Below are 14,546 nucleotides of genomic sequence, written 5' to 3'. Positions count from 1 at the left end.
AATTTATATATGAAATAAACAATGATACAAGTTGCCTTATCAGTTTATAATAATCGTTACGTCCTGATATCGAAAATTAAAAATAGAGTTTTAAAAGATCTTATTTTAAAACAGATAGCAACATTTAGGTATATATCTATACACAAGGAGAAATGCAAATTATTTTTAATTGCCTTCCGGTAGAAAGTGGGTGAACTTGAACACAGTTTGGGCCGGACGAATCAGTTTGATACTTGTCGAAATTGCAAATCCATTTATTAAAATCATCCTAAAAGTTGTCTTGTAACTATTTGAATAATTGCCTGCAACCGATTTTCAGCAGTGTCTAGAACGATTAGATTTTTTTTATCTTAACTTAGCATATGCTCCCTCTTAGTCCTGGTAATTAAATTAGTTGTAAAAAACATGACGGAATAAATTGAACTCAATAAAATGTATGCTAAGTACGACCCAACGTCTTATCTTCGGCACGTAAGATGTAGTATTTTAAAGACTTCTAAGAGTTCCAAAGTTTAGATAGATTTAGAATTGTTTCCAGCAAAAATACAAAAATTAGACCTAGTTAATACAACTAACAGGGTTCGCTTTAGTTGTGATCTTGAGAACTAAAACATTTGTAATATTTAAAAAAAATATTCAAGAAAAGACACGTAACTGGTTAGCCTTCTCCCCGTTTGCCCTGTTCTATAAAAAAAGGTATTGAACCTCACTTCAATTTCACTATTTGCTTTGCTAAATGCGATTGCTCTTATACAGATAGAAATAATTATCGAATGCTGCTGAACTGGACACGATGTAGATATTTCTATCGATCAACTTTCTAGGTTTCATTTATTATCATTATATTTGGCGTCATTATAAGAGAGCTAACAAATCTGCTTTAATACAAAATTTTGTCATACCAGCAAGTTTACTCAAATGTCTAAGCATACGTCCCTTTTTACGCATAGTTTGAACAACTTCCATATGCTATATATACTATGAAAAAAATTTACAACATTACATTATAAACACAACGGTACTACATGTTATGTAAGTACAATGGCTTAGGTAAAAGCATTATAATAAAATAAATATCAATATTAGGATAATAAACCTAGTGTAGGCGGGGTACACGGGACGCGCGGTGTTTCGTCTACGCGGCAATTTGTTTTAATAAAACCTTAATACCTACCTACACAATCCTTTTATAAAGGAGCTATTGTTCGCTGGTGGCCTCTTTCCAGGATTTTTGATGACTTATGACTGCTTTGTACTTATTTAATATTAATATGATAAGTTCTTTTGTTTTCCTATGCAAAGAAACTTTGATAGCTTTTGTTGACTACAGTGAATAAAAATGTGATATTCAGCTTATACATCAATCAATTTAATGGATGTTTAAAACATAAACATAAGTAGGGACTGCATACATTGAAACTACAAGAGTAGAAGGAAATACTATAAATCAGGATATATCTATATTTATCAAAGAAAATATAATTATTTCAATAATTTATTTTATTTTAAAATTAAAAATGTCTGGTTTTGTAGTCCATCTTTTAAAAAAAGTTTGCTTAATTTCTAACCATTTAGTAATATATTTTGTTGACCTTCTCTTCATATCATTGTAAGCTATGTTTTTTATATCCTCATTTTCACATATTTTGTACCACTTATTATTGCTATCCAATATTTCTATGAAGGCTTTATATAGATTATATTTTGATATACATAAATAGTTATTTGGACAAGTCTCTTTCTTTTTTGTAACACCTAGCTTTTTTCCTTGAACAACAACCTCAGATAATCTGGAATAAGGGGTTTCTTTAACTTCTCTTAAACTAATTTTAAATCATGCAGTAAATAAATTTAGTAATCAGAGAAACCATCAAATTAACGAACAAATATGCTTTAGATGTAGTCTTAAAAGACAAAACAAGAGATTACTTATCGATCTTAAACTCACCCATTATTGATATTCACCCAAATAATACTACTAGGAGCTGGTTTAATTCTTTTATCAGTTTTGATCCAAGGTAATGTAATTGTACTTTGATAAATATGATGACTTAAACCTAATTTTGCTTCCATATATGTATCTCTTGTAAACAGGGCTCTCTTTAAACTGTCTTCTGAATATGGAATACCACCACCAAATATTAAATGTTTTATGTAAATTGGTTCAGGTATAAGCAGTGATATTAGGCTTCCTTGAATACCTAAGTGTATCCATCGGGCTATTTTATCACTACACGATAAGGACAGAGTCCTATCTCCCCGGCCTGGTTTAGTCCTTACTTGTCCCAATAAATGATATTCTATGCCAGGTAATTTAGGATCTTGTTTTGAGTTCTCCAAACACTTCGCCCCTGTTCTAAAGACATCACTTTTTGGTTTCTTAACTTGAATATTGCTTACATCATCTTGAGCATACCTCTTTGAGCATAATACTATATCTCCAATGTTTTCAATATCATCCTTACGAATAATGGATGCATCTCCACATGGCAACTGAGATGAATAGAACATAAATTCAATATTTTCTTTTAATTTACACTGGGATTCAACTATTTCAAATATAGAATCTTTGTTTTCCAAACACAACTGAATATTTTTATATAAATACAAAAGAAAACCACGACGTGATATTACTTCAGCATGGCTATCATTTAGTATGTTGCCCAAATGAGACATTTTTGAAGCTCCAATACATTTGGATCCTGTGCCTAAAGCCACTACTTTATGTAAAGCGCTCACAGCATCATATTGGATTATACAACTCAGAACTGTCCATTCGTTTTCAAGTGGTTTACCCGTTTTTGATATACTAGTAAATAATTGTATGCAATCTTCAACGATTTTATCAACAAAACATTGTTTATAACGATTCATTATTGAATAATATAAAATATTGATTGAATATCTATAATTTAACCTACTCAAAACTTAAGTATTGATCATTTTGTCTAGAAATTGTTATATAGTATTCTGTATTATTCAATAATAAACATAATTAAGTCAATTTTTTTAAGTACACAGTACAGTACAGAGTAAATTGAGACTTATACTGTTGACTTCAACTACAACAACCACAGGTAATATCAATCTTTCGACGGGTATAAGCTTATATGACTACTCGCACCTTCATGCGCTTTTTACTAATGTAAGTAAGAATTATATTTTATAATAAATAAACCAATGAAGTCCGCTATATCAATACCGGACCAATTATAACTGCTTTACAATATCATGGAAAACGTTTTCCGTGTTCAGAATTACTATATGTCGACTTAAAATAAGCGCTTCGCTGCTTCGACGCTCGCATGACAGCACCGGAAACCAATTCTCAGCCATGTTAAATTTGTGTCTTTATTGCCTAGGAATTCCAAAAAATCCCCACCGGTCACACTGGAGCAACTTTAAACGTAATAACATGCCGATTAAAGGCTCCATACAATATATGGTATATATAACATATATTTATATATATCTTCGCAGTCGCTTTTTTCATTACTCGGTCAAGTTCGCGTCACTGTTAGGTGTAGCAGGGCATCTCTCCACTTTGTTCGGTCTATAGTTTCCCTTAGGGCCGCTGTTATGAGGAGATCCTTGAGAATCGTGAGTTGGCGATCAGCACCGAGGCCTTTTTTCTTTCACCTTGGCGACGACAACCAGCTCCTCCAGTTTTTATCTATAATTATTATCTCAATACAATACATCTCATTAACAACGCTCAACTACAGCGGCAATCACAGTAGGTAGTACAAAATAATATTCAGATAATTCATAGTTTAACATCATCAGAATTTAAAAAGGGTGTTTAAACGATACCTTATATTTATCTTCTCTTTCTTGTAGTCTTATCTTTAATCATTTTTTTTTATTATATATATCAAAAATTTATATTAAACTTGACTGTTTTCATAACGCAATATTACACAAGTACTTTATTAACGAGCATTTACTATACTTTCTCAAACGTAACTTAAATGATTGATGTCGGAATATGTATAATATGATTCCCACACTCAGTGACAATCAAGTGGGCGTTGATGAAAGAGGGGTAGTTTGTCACTTCATGGCTCATTATAAAGCGAGATGACGATGTCGATTCCGCGCCTTAATTTGAATATCAAAAGCTTGGCCCATGGTAACGTTGATCAAAAAGCTATCAAATAATATTGATAGGTTTCAAAGACCATAATTTCAATATTATCGATTGAACGATCATTGTTATATAATATCTAAAATTCAACAACTCATGTTTTGTGTATCAAGAAAGAATACGTCGATCCTGACATGAAAATAATTTCATTCTGATGACGCAATGAATTGGCTTAAAACATCAGTATCAATGACCGATAAGTTCAATGGCAGTGGATAAGGGTGCGATTACCAACACAGAGGTCGTGTCTTCGTACCCCAAATAAGCACAAATAGATATTTCTTTGCGCGCAAATAAAATTTGCTTGAATGGTGAATAAAAACATCCTCAGCAAACCAGCAAAAACATTCTCTTAGACTATAAAATAAACGTCGTGACGCTTCAGAAGGCTAATCACCTACCTGTCTAATAACAAAATAATATTGTCTATGAAGTAAATGCAGTTCCAATGCCCAACGTCACACTATTAATAAATATTCATTATATGCATGTTATATTATAATTAAATTTGATAATGCTAATATAGCTGACGGGGAACTTCGTCTACTTAATTTTGATGTGAAAAGCATAAAAGCCCTTACGGGTTTCAATGGCGTTGATAACAAATCGGAATCGTGCCGGTCTTACATTAGCACTCGGCACGTTCCGCCTGCACGGCATCTGATAGGTAATGCAAACGTAATGCACTCCCCATTTCATGTTATTACAGGCTCAATTCTATGCAGGGTAGACAGGTACCTAATATCGTTCGCAATGATCACAGGCTTGCTTCTACCGATGCTGGAATTCAATTCTTGTGGCGATCAAAATGCCAAAGCACCTATTATTCACGTGAGATTTTAGTACATTATAATTTGCCTGAACAAAAATTACTCTTTTAATGATAAAAAATTCTTCTTCTGTCCCGCCTGGGGCAAAAATTTAAATACTGTTTTGTTTTTAATGCAATTAAAAAGGTTAAATAAACGATAATCATAGCATTATACTTCCACGATAGTAAACGAAATAGTTTTTGTATTTCATTCAAAATTAAGATAAAGAACCTATGAAAGGCAGTAGGCAGTATGAAAAATAAAATGTTATGAAGAGTACTCTGTAATAAACTCTACTTTAAAACGCGTTATGTAGTAAAATAACTAATAAATAATGAATTTTACGTCACATGAGCCAACTACTCAAATTCAAATCAAGCGACGATGACGCAGCATGCTTGTAAATATCTTCTTATTATCTTCGCCTGTCTAATTCTAAAACTGTGTTAATTTTACTTCTAAGACTGCTTTTTTAAATTTTAATATGTATTTTAAAATCTTATTTTATTATTTTTGCATGTACATAAATATAACTCTTGTGTTAATTCAACCGGTACACAAAACCATTTCATAAAATTGCGTCAAATAGCATATTTTAGGTTAAGGGAATTGTACCTACGTATGCTATATATGGGGAAACATCCGTTTATATGTTATCAAAAATGGACTGCAAAAATCATTTACGACACGTACGATTACGTTTTTATCAAATTTGATTTATTGGTTTATTACGTATTTTACAGAGTTTTGTTTAAAATAACTATTATCTAAATATCCAATGTCGTATTATATGTTAAATTTATTAATTTATCCGACTAAAGGACTTCATGGTCCATAGTCATTAGATAAATTAGTAAAATTATTAATTTAATTTGAAGTATTATTGCGTAAACCAACAATCGGCAACCTGTGTCCTATTATGGCAACATTAAACTTGTAGCATATCGCTAATGTCAAAATATTCTAATTGTTACGAGTCGAAACTGTCAAGTGTAGTGCCTGTCTGTTCATACTTCAAAGAGATACTGACTTGTGTACTGTGATTGTCAGAACGCGATACTACTGAGGATCAGATTTAATAATAATAATTAATAGAAAAATAAAAATAATTAACCAACGTGCTACTGTCACAAGTAGATTTCTACAGACTTGGTATATTTTATATTAAAAACGGAATGGGTAATTGGAAGCTGGAAGTAGCTAGGATGGCTATGTATACTACTTTCCCGGTGGCATTGTTTTTCTATTTTAATCAGCCAACATATTTTGAAGAGTGGGTTACAAACACTAAACGGCAAATACTTCCACCAGAAAATGTTAAGGACAAAGAAGCTTTCCACCAACTTATAAGAGACATGCGGAAAAAGCAAATGCAATCCCTGGATGATTAAATAGTATGCATTGAATTCATAACATTATTTTAGGTAATTATTGTACATAATGAATAGTTATAAAGTTATATGTATTAAAAAATGGGTTTTATTATAATTTATATAAAAATATGCCATTATCAACATAAAAAATTTATTCCATTTATTTCTTAATCAACTTTAATGTGTCTAGTTTTGTATCTATTGCTTAATATCAGTGCAATAACGTTTGAGCATAATGATGCATAAATAACATATTTAACACCTAAATACTGACCTATAAGTCCTGCAGCCATAGGTGACAAAACACCAGATAAAGAAGCTACACTATTAGAAGCACCAATCAATGTACCTTTATGCTCTTTATCACTTTTCCTCAATATCATTTCTAGAGTTACTAATCTACCAACAGCATTTCCTATCGACATAGGTATTAGCCATACTGAATAGAACATAATATTTGAAGACATACAAAGTCCAAAGATAGAAATAGATAATAGTAAAAATACATGATAATTTCTATGGCTAAAATCCTTATCATTAGGGTAATAACTATTAATATAACCCATTAAGAAGCTAGAAACAGCACCTATTATGCCTTGGAATGATATTACATAACCAATATGCTTGGGTGATAATTCATATTGAGTTTTTAAATATAAAGCATAATTGGAATAGTATACACCCATAGCAAAACCTAATAAAGCCTTAAACACAAACACCTCCCAGTATTGTGACCAGTCCACTTTAGATAATTCTAAAGCAGACTCCTTACTGTTATTATATATTAATTGGAAGATATTTTGTTTGGAATGTGTCAGTTTTTCTGATGTCTTTTTCATCTTGATATTTGTTTGTGGCAGCATATACACACTAACTGAAAATTGATAAACCATATATTTATTTACAGCATACCTATTTGGCTTAAATAAAGTTTTTATAATAAAGTAATGGGCCTTATGAATACAAATCATAAAATGTTAATTGATAAAACATCTCTGAATATCCAAAAGGAATCATTTAAGGTAGTTAATTATTATCACTTGTTATTACCTAACTTAGAAAAAATTACTGGCTTTGTAATTTAAATATAAATGAAGGATATTATATCAGAACAGTGATAATGTTTTGTTATTTGTCACCTGCATTAAGGATAAAGCACAAAGCAACCACTCCAGCTATGTAATAAAATCCATTTTCTGGGTAGTCTTCAGCAATATGGCCTCCAATTATTGGGCCCAGTGTCATACCCATTCCAGATATAGCAGCCATTTTGCCAAAGATAGCTGATTGTTTTTTCTCATTCTTTTCATATTCAGGAACTAAAGCTTTTGTCAACAACTGTGTTTGTTTAAATAGCCCTGTTAAAATTTAACCCATTACACAATATTTCAATATGACTTTTACTACAATAATAAAATACAGTAATGCATAAAACTGGCCAAGTAATTAATTTATACAATTTTATCAGCAAGTATGCTGTTTGCATTGTCTGACCTTGAAGTTTGCCAACTTGACTACTACAATCTAGTAACAAGTTTTAGCTCAACATAAAAACTTTATAATTATTTAAGTATATTTTTTTAAAGTGTCATACCTAAAATAGCTCGCAACAGAATAATTATTGCTATTGAGGTTGTGAATCCCATACATAAGTATGCACCTGAACATACTATTAAAGTATAAATAAGTATACTTCTACAGCCTTTCAAGTCACTTAAACTGCCCTGTAAAGTAAATAAATATAAATACTTAACCAATTGTTTAGAATAGTGGTAACATGGTCATTACTTTCACAGCTTCATTTATTAATTATTTTATACAGACAATAATATTTACAAAAAGCACTTACAATTAATGGACCAGACCCTAACTGGAATCCAGAATAAACTGAGCCCAAAATGCCTACATAAATGTGACTTCCACCCAGTTGTCGCACATGACTAGGAATTAAAGGCACAATTAGTCCAACTGCAAGCAAATCCTGAAAGTAATATATAACACCTAATTACAGTAATGTATACTTCTACAGAAATATATCGAAAATAAAAATACTTACCAAAAATGCGACAAATTTTATAAGAGGAATGGTGTAAGTCATTTTGAAATTAAGAATACTATTTTTGTAACTTATTTGAGAAGTAGAACTTCGTCTGTTGCTTAAATTTTAATATTATTTAGATAATAATCACTAAGAGGAATTAAAAATTAATAGAGTGTAAACATTATTTTAAAAGATTAAATAATAAAAGTTAGGATTTTTTAAATTATAATTTTAAATAATTTATGTGCAGTCTACAGACGAACTGCGGTCTAATAAGTATTCTGTGAATGCAGTGGTTCTACAACGGTTATTGACAGCATCACAAATTAAGTAGAGGTAAAGTACTCAACTTGAATGTTTTGTGGTCTCCACAGACCAAAAGAAGATAATAGGGATAACATATTACGTGGTCAATATTTTTAAACCATAGACAAAATGTCTTTGTTAAAGTCATTACATTCGTCTGTTAAAAAGTGATATTTTTCTAGCTATAAATAGCTAATATCACCACAGCTATAGTATCATACTTGATATGCATATAGGAAAGGTAATAATAGATAATTAATATATTATGTTCTATGTAATCTGATAACAATGAAGCTATTCACTTTCATGTTCTTCTTAGTCTGTGATAAAAATTTAACAAACTAGTGATGTACATAACTTGATCCGATTAGCGAAAGTTATCAAACAAGAATTGTGTGGTAAAATTAACATACAATCAACCTAAGACAACTTATTTCAGGAGTAAATTATTTTTATTATAATAAAATTTAAGGCATATTATGGTTAATATTAGGTATTTTAAACAGGTTAATCTCCGAGCTCTTGATATAGCAACATCTTTACCATTCAGATCGTATTTAATATTAATTCAATCCAATTCGGAAATCCGATCTTCACATCTCTATTTCAATTAAAAATATTCATTTGTCATCATTTCTTTCATGTCACAAGTTATAAAATATAAACAACATTTCTTTGCACAACATTACAATGGAACGTATTTATAATTTATTTATTTATTAATTACCAGATATATAGTATATAAAAGAATAAATTTTTGGCCTTACCTACAACGAGGCCCTTGCGTTATACAATCACTAAGCAATTATTATTTTTATTTTTGTAGTTGAAAAGTTTTTAAGACTGGATGCGACGGGCTATTAGCATTCAAAGCTCATTTACGATCAGTAACCTCTTGATAATATTAATAATTTTTAGCATGGAATCGTCATCTATTGTAAGCTTTAATAATGATTCAACTTATCAGACAACCCTGAAAGGTGACTATAATAACACCAGTGTTCACGAACTAGCCCTTCATGCAATGCGAGACAGGTGCTTACTTCTCCAAAGAAGAATAAATTCATTGGAAAGTGACAATATAAAACTGAAACTTGATATAACAAAAGTCACTGAAAATGCATCATATACACCACTTAGAGAGGATGAAAAGTGTGCATTACAAGAAAAAATAGCTGAATTAAACAAACAAAAATCGCAGCTATTACATCATGTATTCATGGTGTCTTGTGAAAATAAAAACCTGTGGACTAAAATTGCTACATTGAAGGGACCTGAAAAAAAAGAATACACAAAGCAACCATTAGTTCGTACTAATACATATATTCAAAGCAATCCTAAAACTGCACAATTTCAAGAAAAATTTCCTGAACCAAGTTTAGAAGAAATTTCATTAAAGTTAATAAATAGCTTCTTACAAGAAAAGTCTCAATTGGTTGATCAGTATGAACAAATGACACAACTTCAAGGAATGGAAGATGACTGTATCCTGAATCTTGATTCTATAGAATTTCATTACATGGAAGATCCATCCACAGATTCTTTAAAAGAAATTCAGACCCAAGCTGAAAAGTTTCAATTGTTAAAAAAAGAGGTTGCACAGCAAGAAAAGGACTTAAAAAGTGTAATAGCTCGAATAGAAACTTTATTAAGTGGTAAGTTGAAATATGTTTTGAATATTATAAAATTAAGTACTAGTAGCAGCAAATACATTCCTACCTGTTCTAAGATAATTTAAAAGGCAAGTGAGTCAGTGTTTCAAACTGACAAAAGTCACATTATTTTATTAAATATACCAGCATTTTATTTATAACTGTTTATTTGGAGTAAATCTCCCAAAGCCACTATGTTATTGAAACTGCATTTAAAAAGATTTTAACTAGTTAATATTATACTGACTGTTTGGAAAAAAAAATAATAATTCTCATTTACAAATTAGTTCTTTAAAACATTGTTTTACATGATAAAATATACTTTTGCAGATGGCTATATGTGTCTTGCATGTAGAACAAATAAAGGGAAACCTATTGAAATGGAAGACAAGGAAACTGAAGTCATCAATAATTTAGTTAATTTTGCAACACAAACTGATTCAATATTGTTTGAAAATTTTTCGGATATGAATAGTACATTGAATAAAGGAAGTTTAGAAAGCAACGAAAATAAACAAGAAAATTATGATAAAATTTGTCCAATGTGTGGTGAAACTTACAAAGAAGATGTAGGCTTTGCAGACTTCCAGTCACATGTAGAGAGTCACTTTATTGGTGTTACTGAAACTGATTCATTAGAAAATGTAGATATTCATAACTCATTTGAAAATGTTATTTAATAATGTCGATTAAGTTAGCTTCGTTGTATTATCTACAATGGTTCTGAAGGTGAGCTGTATGTATTAATCTAATAAAATCATGATTTCTTAAATGTAATTTAATTAGCATGTATTATTAAGAATGATCAGATTATTATTAATAAAATATCGCTTTGATAATAGAGTTAAGGCATGTGACATTGAAGCACTGTCTAACATGTTTTGTTAAGTCAAAATCACATTCCATATGCTTTGTAGGATGTTGTTACATAGCAATGTAACCATTATTTCAATATTATATTTTTCAATTTCTTTAACTAATGAAAAAGCTAAATTAATGTTAATATTCTCTTTACTTAAAGCTTTTGTGCATAAGTAAATCTAGTAATGACATTATGATTAGTAAAAAATAAGCTTCTTTGTACTTGACTAATTTATTTCTATAATATATATCATAGATAATATTTTTAAGCTAAATCTGTAGGTTTCACATCAGTAGATTCAGATGGTTGCTGTGTAGTTTTTTGTAGAAGATTTTTACTGAAAAATTGTGGTCTTTCTTTTTTCATTTCTATTATCCTTTTTCCTTGCCAAAACTCCTTAGGCTGAAAATTTAAGTTGTGATATAATAACATTATGTTTATGTTTAGTGTGCATTCAGTTTCCACACTTACAATGCCCATTTGGTCTGTTGTGCATAATAATAACATTATCTCTCTAGTAGGTACTTATTTTCACTCCTAATAATTTATTGTTTTGTTATATAGACAATCATACGAATCATATGCATAGTATTATTTTATTACATGCAAAAAATATGTTTGCATATTAATTACAAAAACAAAAATTAATAGCAATACATGTAATAAATTAGTCATAAAGATATAGACTTGTAGGTGATAGGTTTTATTTTAAATAGTATTTTATACTTAAGTAGGTCAGTGGCAGATTTAACAGCAGGCTGAGTCGGGCAGGTTGTCACTGTACATTTGGAGTAACAAACTTCCATATTCTAAGAGTAAAACAGCTAGTGCACCCCCAACCAGTAATTAACATCTGTGCCCTCAGCTCACACTTTGTATCAGTGAAAAGAGCTAAATTGCAGATGTTTTAAATTAAATTTTCAAGCTCAAAATTAGTGCTCTAAAATCAAACCCGAATTTATGTTATATGTAATTTCAATGAAATTGTTAGATAGTAGAGTCGTAAAATTTGTAAATCTGCCACTGATGAAGGTTTCACTGAGAACCTATTTAAAGATTTCAATTGCAATCTTAATTAATATATTAAACTATGTATACCTGATCTGGTAAATTTTCACCATCGTATAAGACAATAACATCATTTTCAATTGGTTTATTTGCTAGTTTTGCCACTATTTTGTCTTGTATTTCTTTTGTTTCAGCTTCAACTTTCTTGTAACAGTGACCTGTTTATTAGATATATTTAATTAAGAAAAATTATATTGTCAAGTATAATTTTGTCTTAAAAATGAAATATTACCACATAGTCTTCCTCTCTCATGGTAGTGACCACAATCTTGACATACTTTTATGTTCGTCTGAGGGACAAGCATTTTCCATACATACTCAGGTGATCCAAATTTTCTTTTCCACCTTTTCTCTAATGTTCGTCTAAATTTTGGTACTGCTAATAGAAATCCATCACCAACTATGTCTTTGAGAGTAAATCTCTTTTGCTGTGGTATCGACTTCTCGTGCACATATGCTAGAGCTAGCTCTGAAAATTAAAAATATTACAGGGAAAAGGTTACTGTTTATGGTTTTACTTAGAGACCTCCCGAATATTACCTTTTGGCGGATGACCAAAGAAATGTTTTAAAATGTTTCTTTCTAATACTTCAAAAACGTTAAAAACGTTTCGTGTCACTCGAGGAATCATATTAGATTTGTAGAAAATTTATACTAAATAGGTATATTTTCGATCAATGGTATAACATTAATAAAATGATTCTCATTAAGAAAAATGTTTTTATGTTGATAGGTTATGTTCACTATATTAAAGGTAAAAGTTCACCACAGATGAATTCTGTTGACAGTCTTCTATATTACAAAATTTGTTCTTGTGCTGCTGAAGGTATTACTATGTGTTAAATGAAATGAAACTCAGAAAGTAAAGATCCCTTTTATATAGTAAAAGTATGTTTAATTATATTCAATCTTCATAAACTTTAAGCTGAATTATTATAAATTTGAAAATGTTAAGTATATGTTACTAAATAACATAACTGTGGATAAGCTTGACAGTGACGTCCATAATTTATTGACGTGACATTTCATTATCAATCAGAATCAGCTGTCGTAAGTTACAAGGAGGGAGTAAAAGGCCGAGTGCTTGTTTGATAGCAAGATATGTAGGTAGTTCATGTCTTCAAACGTTTCGTTGCAGTTGTAGTTATGGCGTGTTTAAGTTCTAGTAGGCTCTGTGCTCGTGTTCAGGATAAGTTTATGTGTCAATTCGGGCCTAAAGTTCGAAGGCAGACTGTATTTGTGAAACTTAAACCTCCCGGACCAACACCATTGCGGATATTTGGAAAGACATGTCAGGTTAGTTAAATTATTTTACTTACTAAATTCGTGATTATCTTTACTGTATTTACATAATAAAATTCCTACTGTACTTGTACATCGTTGGATAAAAACAAAACTCTTACAAGTTAGTTTTCTGACAGCAACCCTTTTTACATAACAGCATGACATTAACCTATAAGTCAGCTGATCTAATTCGTATTTTTCTTACACAATTTATGAATGAGTCTGTCTATGATGATTTCTAGAAATTTATGTTATATTACCAGTTCATAATTTTTGTTTTGTAATACGTATAAAATTACTCCTGTGATTGTTGCTAATAAGAATATTAATAAAATAAAAGTGAAACTACGTTTCGTCGCAGTAGGTACAGTAGTAGTAGGTCGGTTAGCGGCACTGGGCACAGGTTTCTTGAGTTTGTTCGCCGATTTTCTCCATGTTAATGACTTTTACTTTCGACAAATAAACTCTCGCCCCTTTCTTTACCTAGTTTTATGTTAATTTGATAATTCACTAGCCAAATAGGTAGTCACTGGTTTTACTCTCGATTCCATTTGCGACTATTTTAGGATATTAATAGGTATTATATAAATTGTGTTTATTTTCAGAAACACAAAACTGTAGGCTCTAGGTAATAGGATATTATTACACTTTTCAGCGTCCTTAGAAACTTAGAATAGAGAACGATGGATAGGATCCCAAATTATGCACCATATATAATTAGTATACATACAAAGATAGAATAATCATTAGAACCTTGATCTGAGTTCGATCGCGACTCTTCGTGCTTTCTCGCGCAGCGTGCGAGCATGCAATGAAAAATCTTTATACTCATACAGTATAGTAGACTTTCTAAACAACAATTATTTTTCACATTAATATTCCATTTAGTTTCTTCTTCTATTGAATAATTCGCCCATTGATTACAATGAACGATTTTATTAGAGTTGAAGGAAAATTTATACAAGTGTTGTAGTATCCTTGTTAGTATCCTTAATTACGTG

General features: G+C 30.5%; 6 protein-coding genes across 10 annotated transcripts in view; 3 read left to right on the top strand and 3 right to left on the bottom strand.

Moving 5' to 3' along the window:
* Positions 1-51: 51 nt before the first annotated feature.
* LOC123711365 (tRNA-specific adenosine deaminase 1) lies at positions 52-3,010 on the bottom strand. Its single transcript, XM_045663918.1, has 2 exons — positions 1,949-3,010; positions 52-1,790 (listed from the first exon to the last, which is right to left on the bottom strand). The coding sequence occupies exons 1-2, from the start codon at positions 2,872-2,874 to the stop codon at positions 1,496-1,498; spliced, it is 1,221 nt and encodes a 406-aa protein (XP_045519874.1). The 5' UTR covers positions 2,875-3,010; the 3' UTR covers positions 52-1,495.
* Positions 3,011-5,952: 2,942 nt separating this feature from the next.
* On the top strand, positions 5,953-6,426 carry LOC123711451 (protein PET100 homolog, mitochondrial). Its single transcript, XM_045664052.1, has one exon. The coding sequence runs from the start codon at positions 6,135-6,137 to the stop codon at positions 6,348-6,350; it is 216 nt and encodes a 71-aa protein (XP_045520008.1). The 5' UTR covers positions 5,953-6,134; the 3' UTR covers positions 6,351-6,426.
* A 40-nt stretch (positions 6,427-6,466) lies between these two features.
* Positions 6,467-8,723, bottom strand: LOC123711447 (major facilitator superfamily domain-containing protein 9-like). Its single transcript, XM_045664045.1, has 5 exons — positions 8,389-8,723; positions 8,182-8,313; positions 7,927-8,056; positions 7,472-7,690; positions 6,467-7,206 (listed from the first exon to the last, which is right to left on the bottom strand). The coding sequence occupies exons 1-5, from the start codon at positions 8,428-8,430 to the stop codon at positions 6,500-6,502; spliced, it is 1,230 nt and encodes a 409-aa protein (XP_045520001.1). The 5' UTR covers positions 8,431-8,723; the 3' UTR covers positions 6,467-6,499.
* LOC123711448 (protein spindle-F) lies at positions 8,640-11,414 on the top strand. 5 transcript variants are annotated; one of them, XM_045664050.1, is made up of 3 exons: positions 8,640-8,709; positions 9,598-10,334; positions 10,662-11,414. In XM_045664050.1, the coding sequence occupies exons 2-3, from the start codon at positions 9,599-9,601 to the stop codon at positions 11,009-11,011; spliced, it is 1,086 nt and encodes a 361-aa protein (XP_045520006.1). In that variant the 5' UTR covers positions 8,640-8,709; position 9,598; the 3' UTR covers positions 11,012-11,414. The 5 variants fall into 5 exon arrangements, with proteins under 5 accessions (XP_045520006.1, XP_045520005.1, XP_045520003.1 ...); XM_045664049.1 differs by lacking the exon at positions 8,640-8,709 and adding an exon at positions 9,032-9,120; XM_045664047.1 differs by lacking the exon at positions 8,640-8,709 and adding an exon at positions 9,033-9,120 and having other exon boundaries at positions 9,506-10,334.
* On the bottom strand, positions 11,407-13,125 carry LOC123711450 (39S ribosomal protein L32, mitochondrial). The gene is made up of 4 exons (XM_045664051.1): positions 12,802-13,125; positions 12,494-12,730; positions 12,292-12,419; positions 11,407-11,595 (listed from the first exon to the last, which is right to left on the bottom strand). The coding sequence occupies exons 1-4, from the start codon at positions 12,890-12,892 to the stop codon at positions 11,458-11,460; spliced, it is 594 nt and encodes a 197-aa protein (XP_045520007.1). The 5' UTR covers positions 12,893-13,125; the 3' UTR covers positions 11,407-11,457.
* Positions 13,126-13,312: 187 nt separating this feature from the next.
* Positions 13,313-14,546, top strand: part of LOC123711446 (all trans-polyprenyl-diphosphate synthase PDSS1) — a 32,843-nt gene continuing 31,609 nt past the window's right edge. Inside the window, exon 1 of the mRNA XM_045664044.1 lies at positions 13,313-13,557. Within this exon, the coding sequence (XP_045520000.1) occupies positions 13,408-13,557 (150 nt within the window). The 5' untranslated portion in view covers positions 13,313-13,407. The remainder of the gene's footprint in view (positions 13,558-14,546) is intronic.

Source organism: Pieris brassicae, chromosome 6 (assembly GCF_905147105.1).
Source record: "Pieris brassicae chromosome 6, ilPieBrab1.1, whole genome shotgun sequence".
Taxonomy (NCBI): Eukaryota; Metazoa; Arthropoda; class Insecta; order Lepidoptera; family Pieridae; genus Pieris; species Pieris brassicae.
The sequence above is the reverse complement of the archived record's forward strand: the minus strand, read 5'-3'. Positions and strand labels throughout refer to the sequence as shown.

What these genes read in the sequence shown, in the direction of transcription:
- LOC123711448 (XM_045664047.1), top strand. Translation starts at nt 9,527, where the DNA reads ATGCGACGGGCTATTAGCATTCAAAGCTCATTTACGATCAGTAACCTC. An exon ending in AATAGAAACTTTATTAAGTG is followed by an intron (nt 10,335 to 10,661) that starts GTAAGTTGAAAT and finishes ATACTTTTGCAG; the next exon opens with ATGGCTATATGTGTCTTGCA.
- LOC123711365 (XM_045663918.1), bottom strand. Translation starts at nt 2,874, where the DNA reads ATGAATCGTTATAAACAATGTTTTGTTGATAAAATCGTTGAAGATTGC. An exon ending in TGGGTGAATATCAATAATGG is followed by an intron (nt 1,791 to 1,948) that starts GTGAGTTTAAGA and finishes CCCTTATTCCAG; the next exon opens with ATTATCTGAGGTTGTTGTTC.
- LOC123711451 (XM_045664052.1), top strand. Translation starts at nt 6,135, where the DNA reads ATGGGTAATTGGAAGCTGGAAGTAGCTAGGATGGCTATGTATACTACT.
- LOC123711447 (XM_045664045.1), bottom strand. Translation starts at nt 8,430, where the DNA reads ATGACTTACACCATTCCTCTTATAAAATTTGTCGCATTTTTG. An exon ending in TAGGGTCTGGTCCATTAATT is followed by an intron (nt 8,057 to 8,181) that starts GTAAGTGCTTTT and finishes TTTACTTTACAG; the next exon opens with GGCAGTTTAAGTGACTTGAA. An exon ending in GTGCTTTATCCTTAATGCAG is followed by an intron (nt 7,207 to 7,471) that starts GTGACAAATAAC and finishes ATCAATTTTCAG; the next exon opens with TTAGTGTGTATATGCTGCCA.
- LOC123711450 (XM_045664051.1), bottom strand. Translation starts at nt 12,892, where the DNA reads ATGATTCCTCGAGTGACACGAAACGTTTTTAACGTTTTTGAAGTATTA. An exon ending in TGAGAGAGGAAGACTATGTG is followed by an intron (nt 12,420 to 12,493) that starts GTAATATTTCAT and finishes TCTAATAAACAG; the next exon opens with GTCACTGTTACAAGAAAGTT. An exon ending in GTGAAAATTTACCAGATCAG is followed by an intron (nt 11,596 to 12,291) that starts GTATACATAGTT and finishes TTAAATTTTCAG; the next exon opens with CCTAAGGAGTTTTGGCAAGG.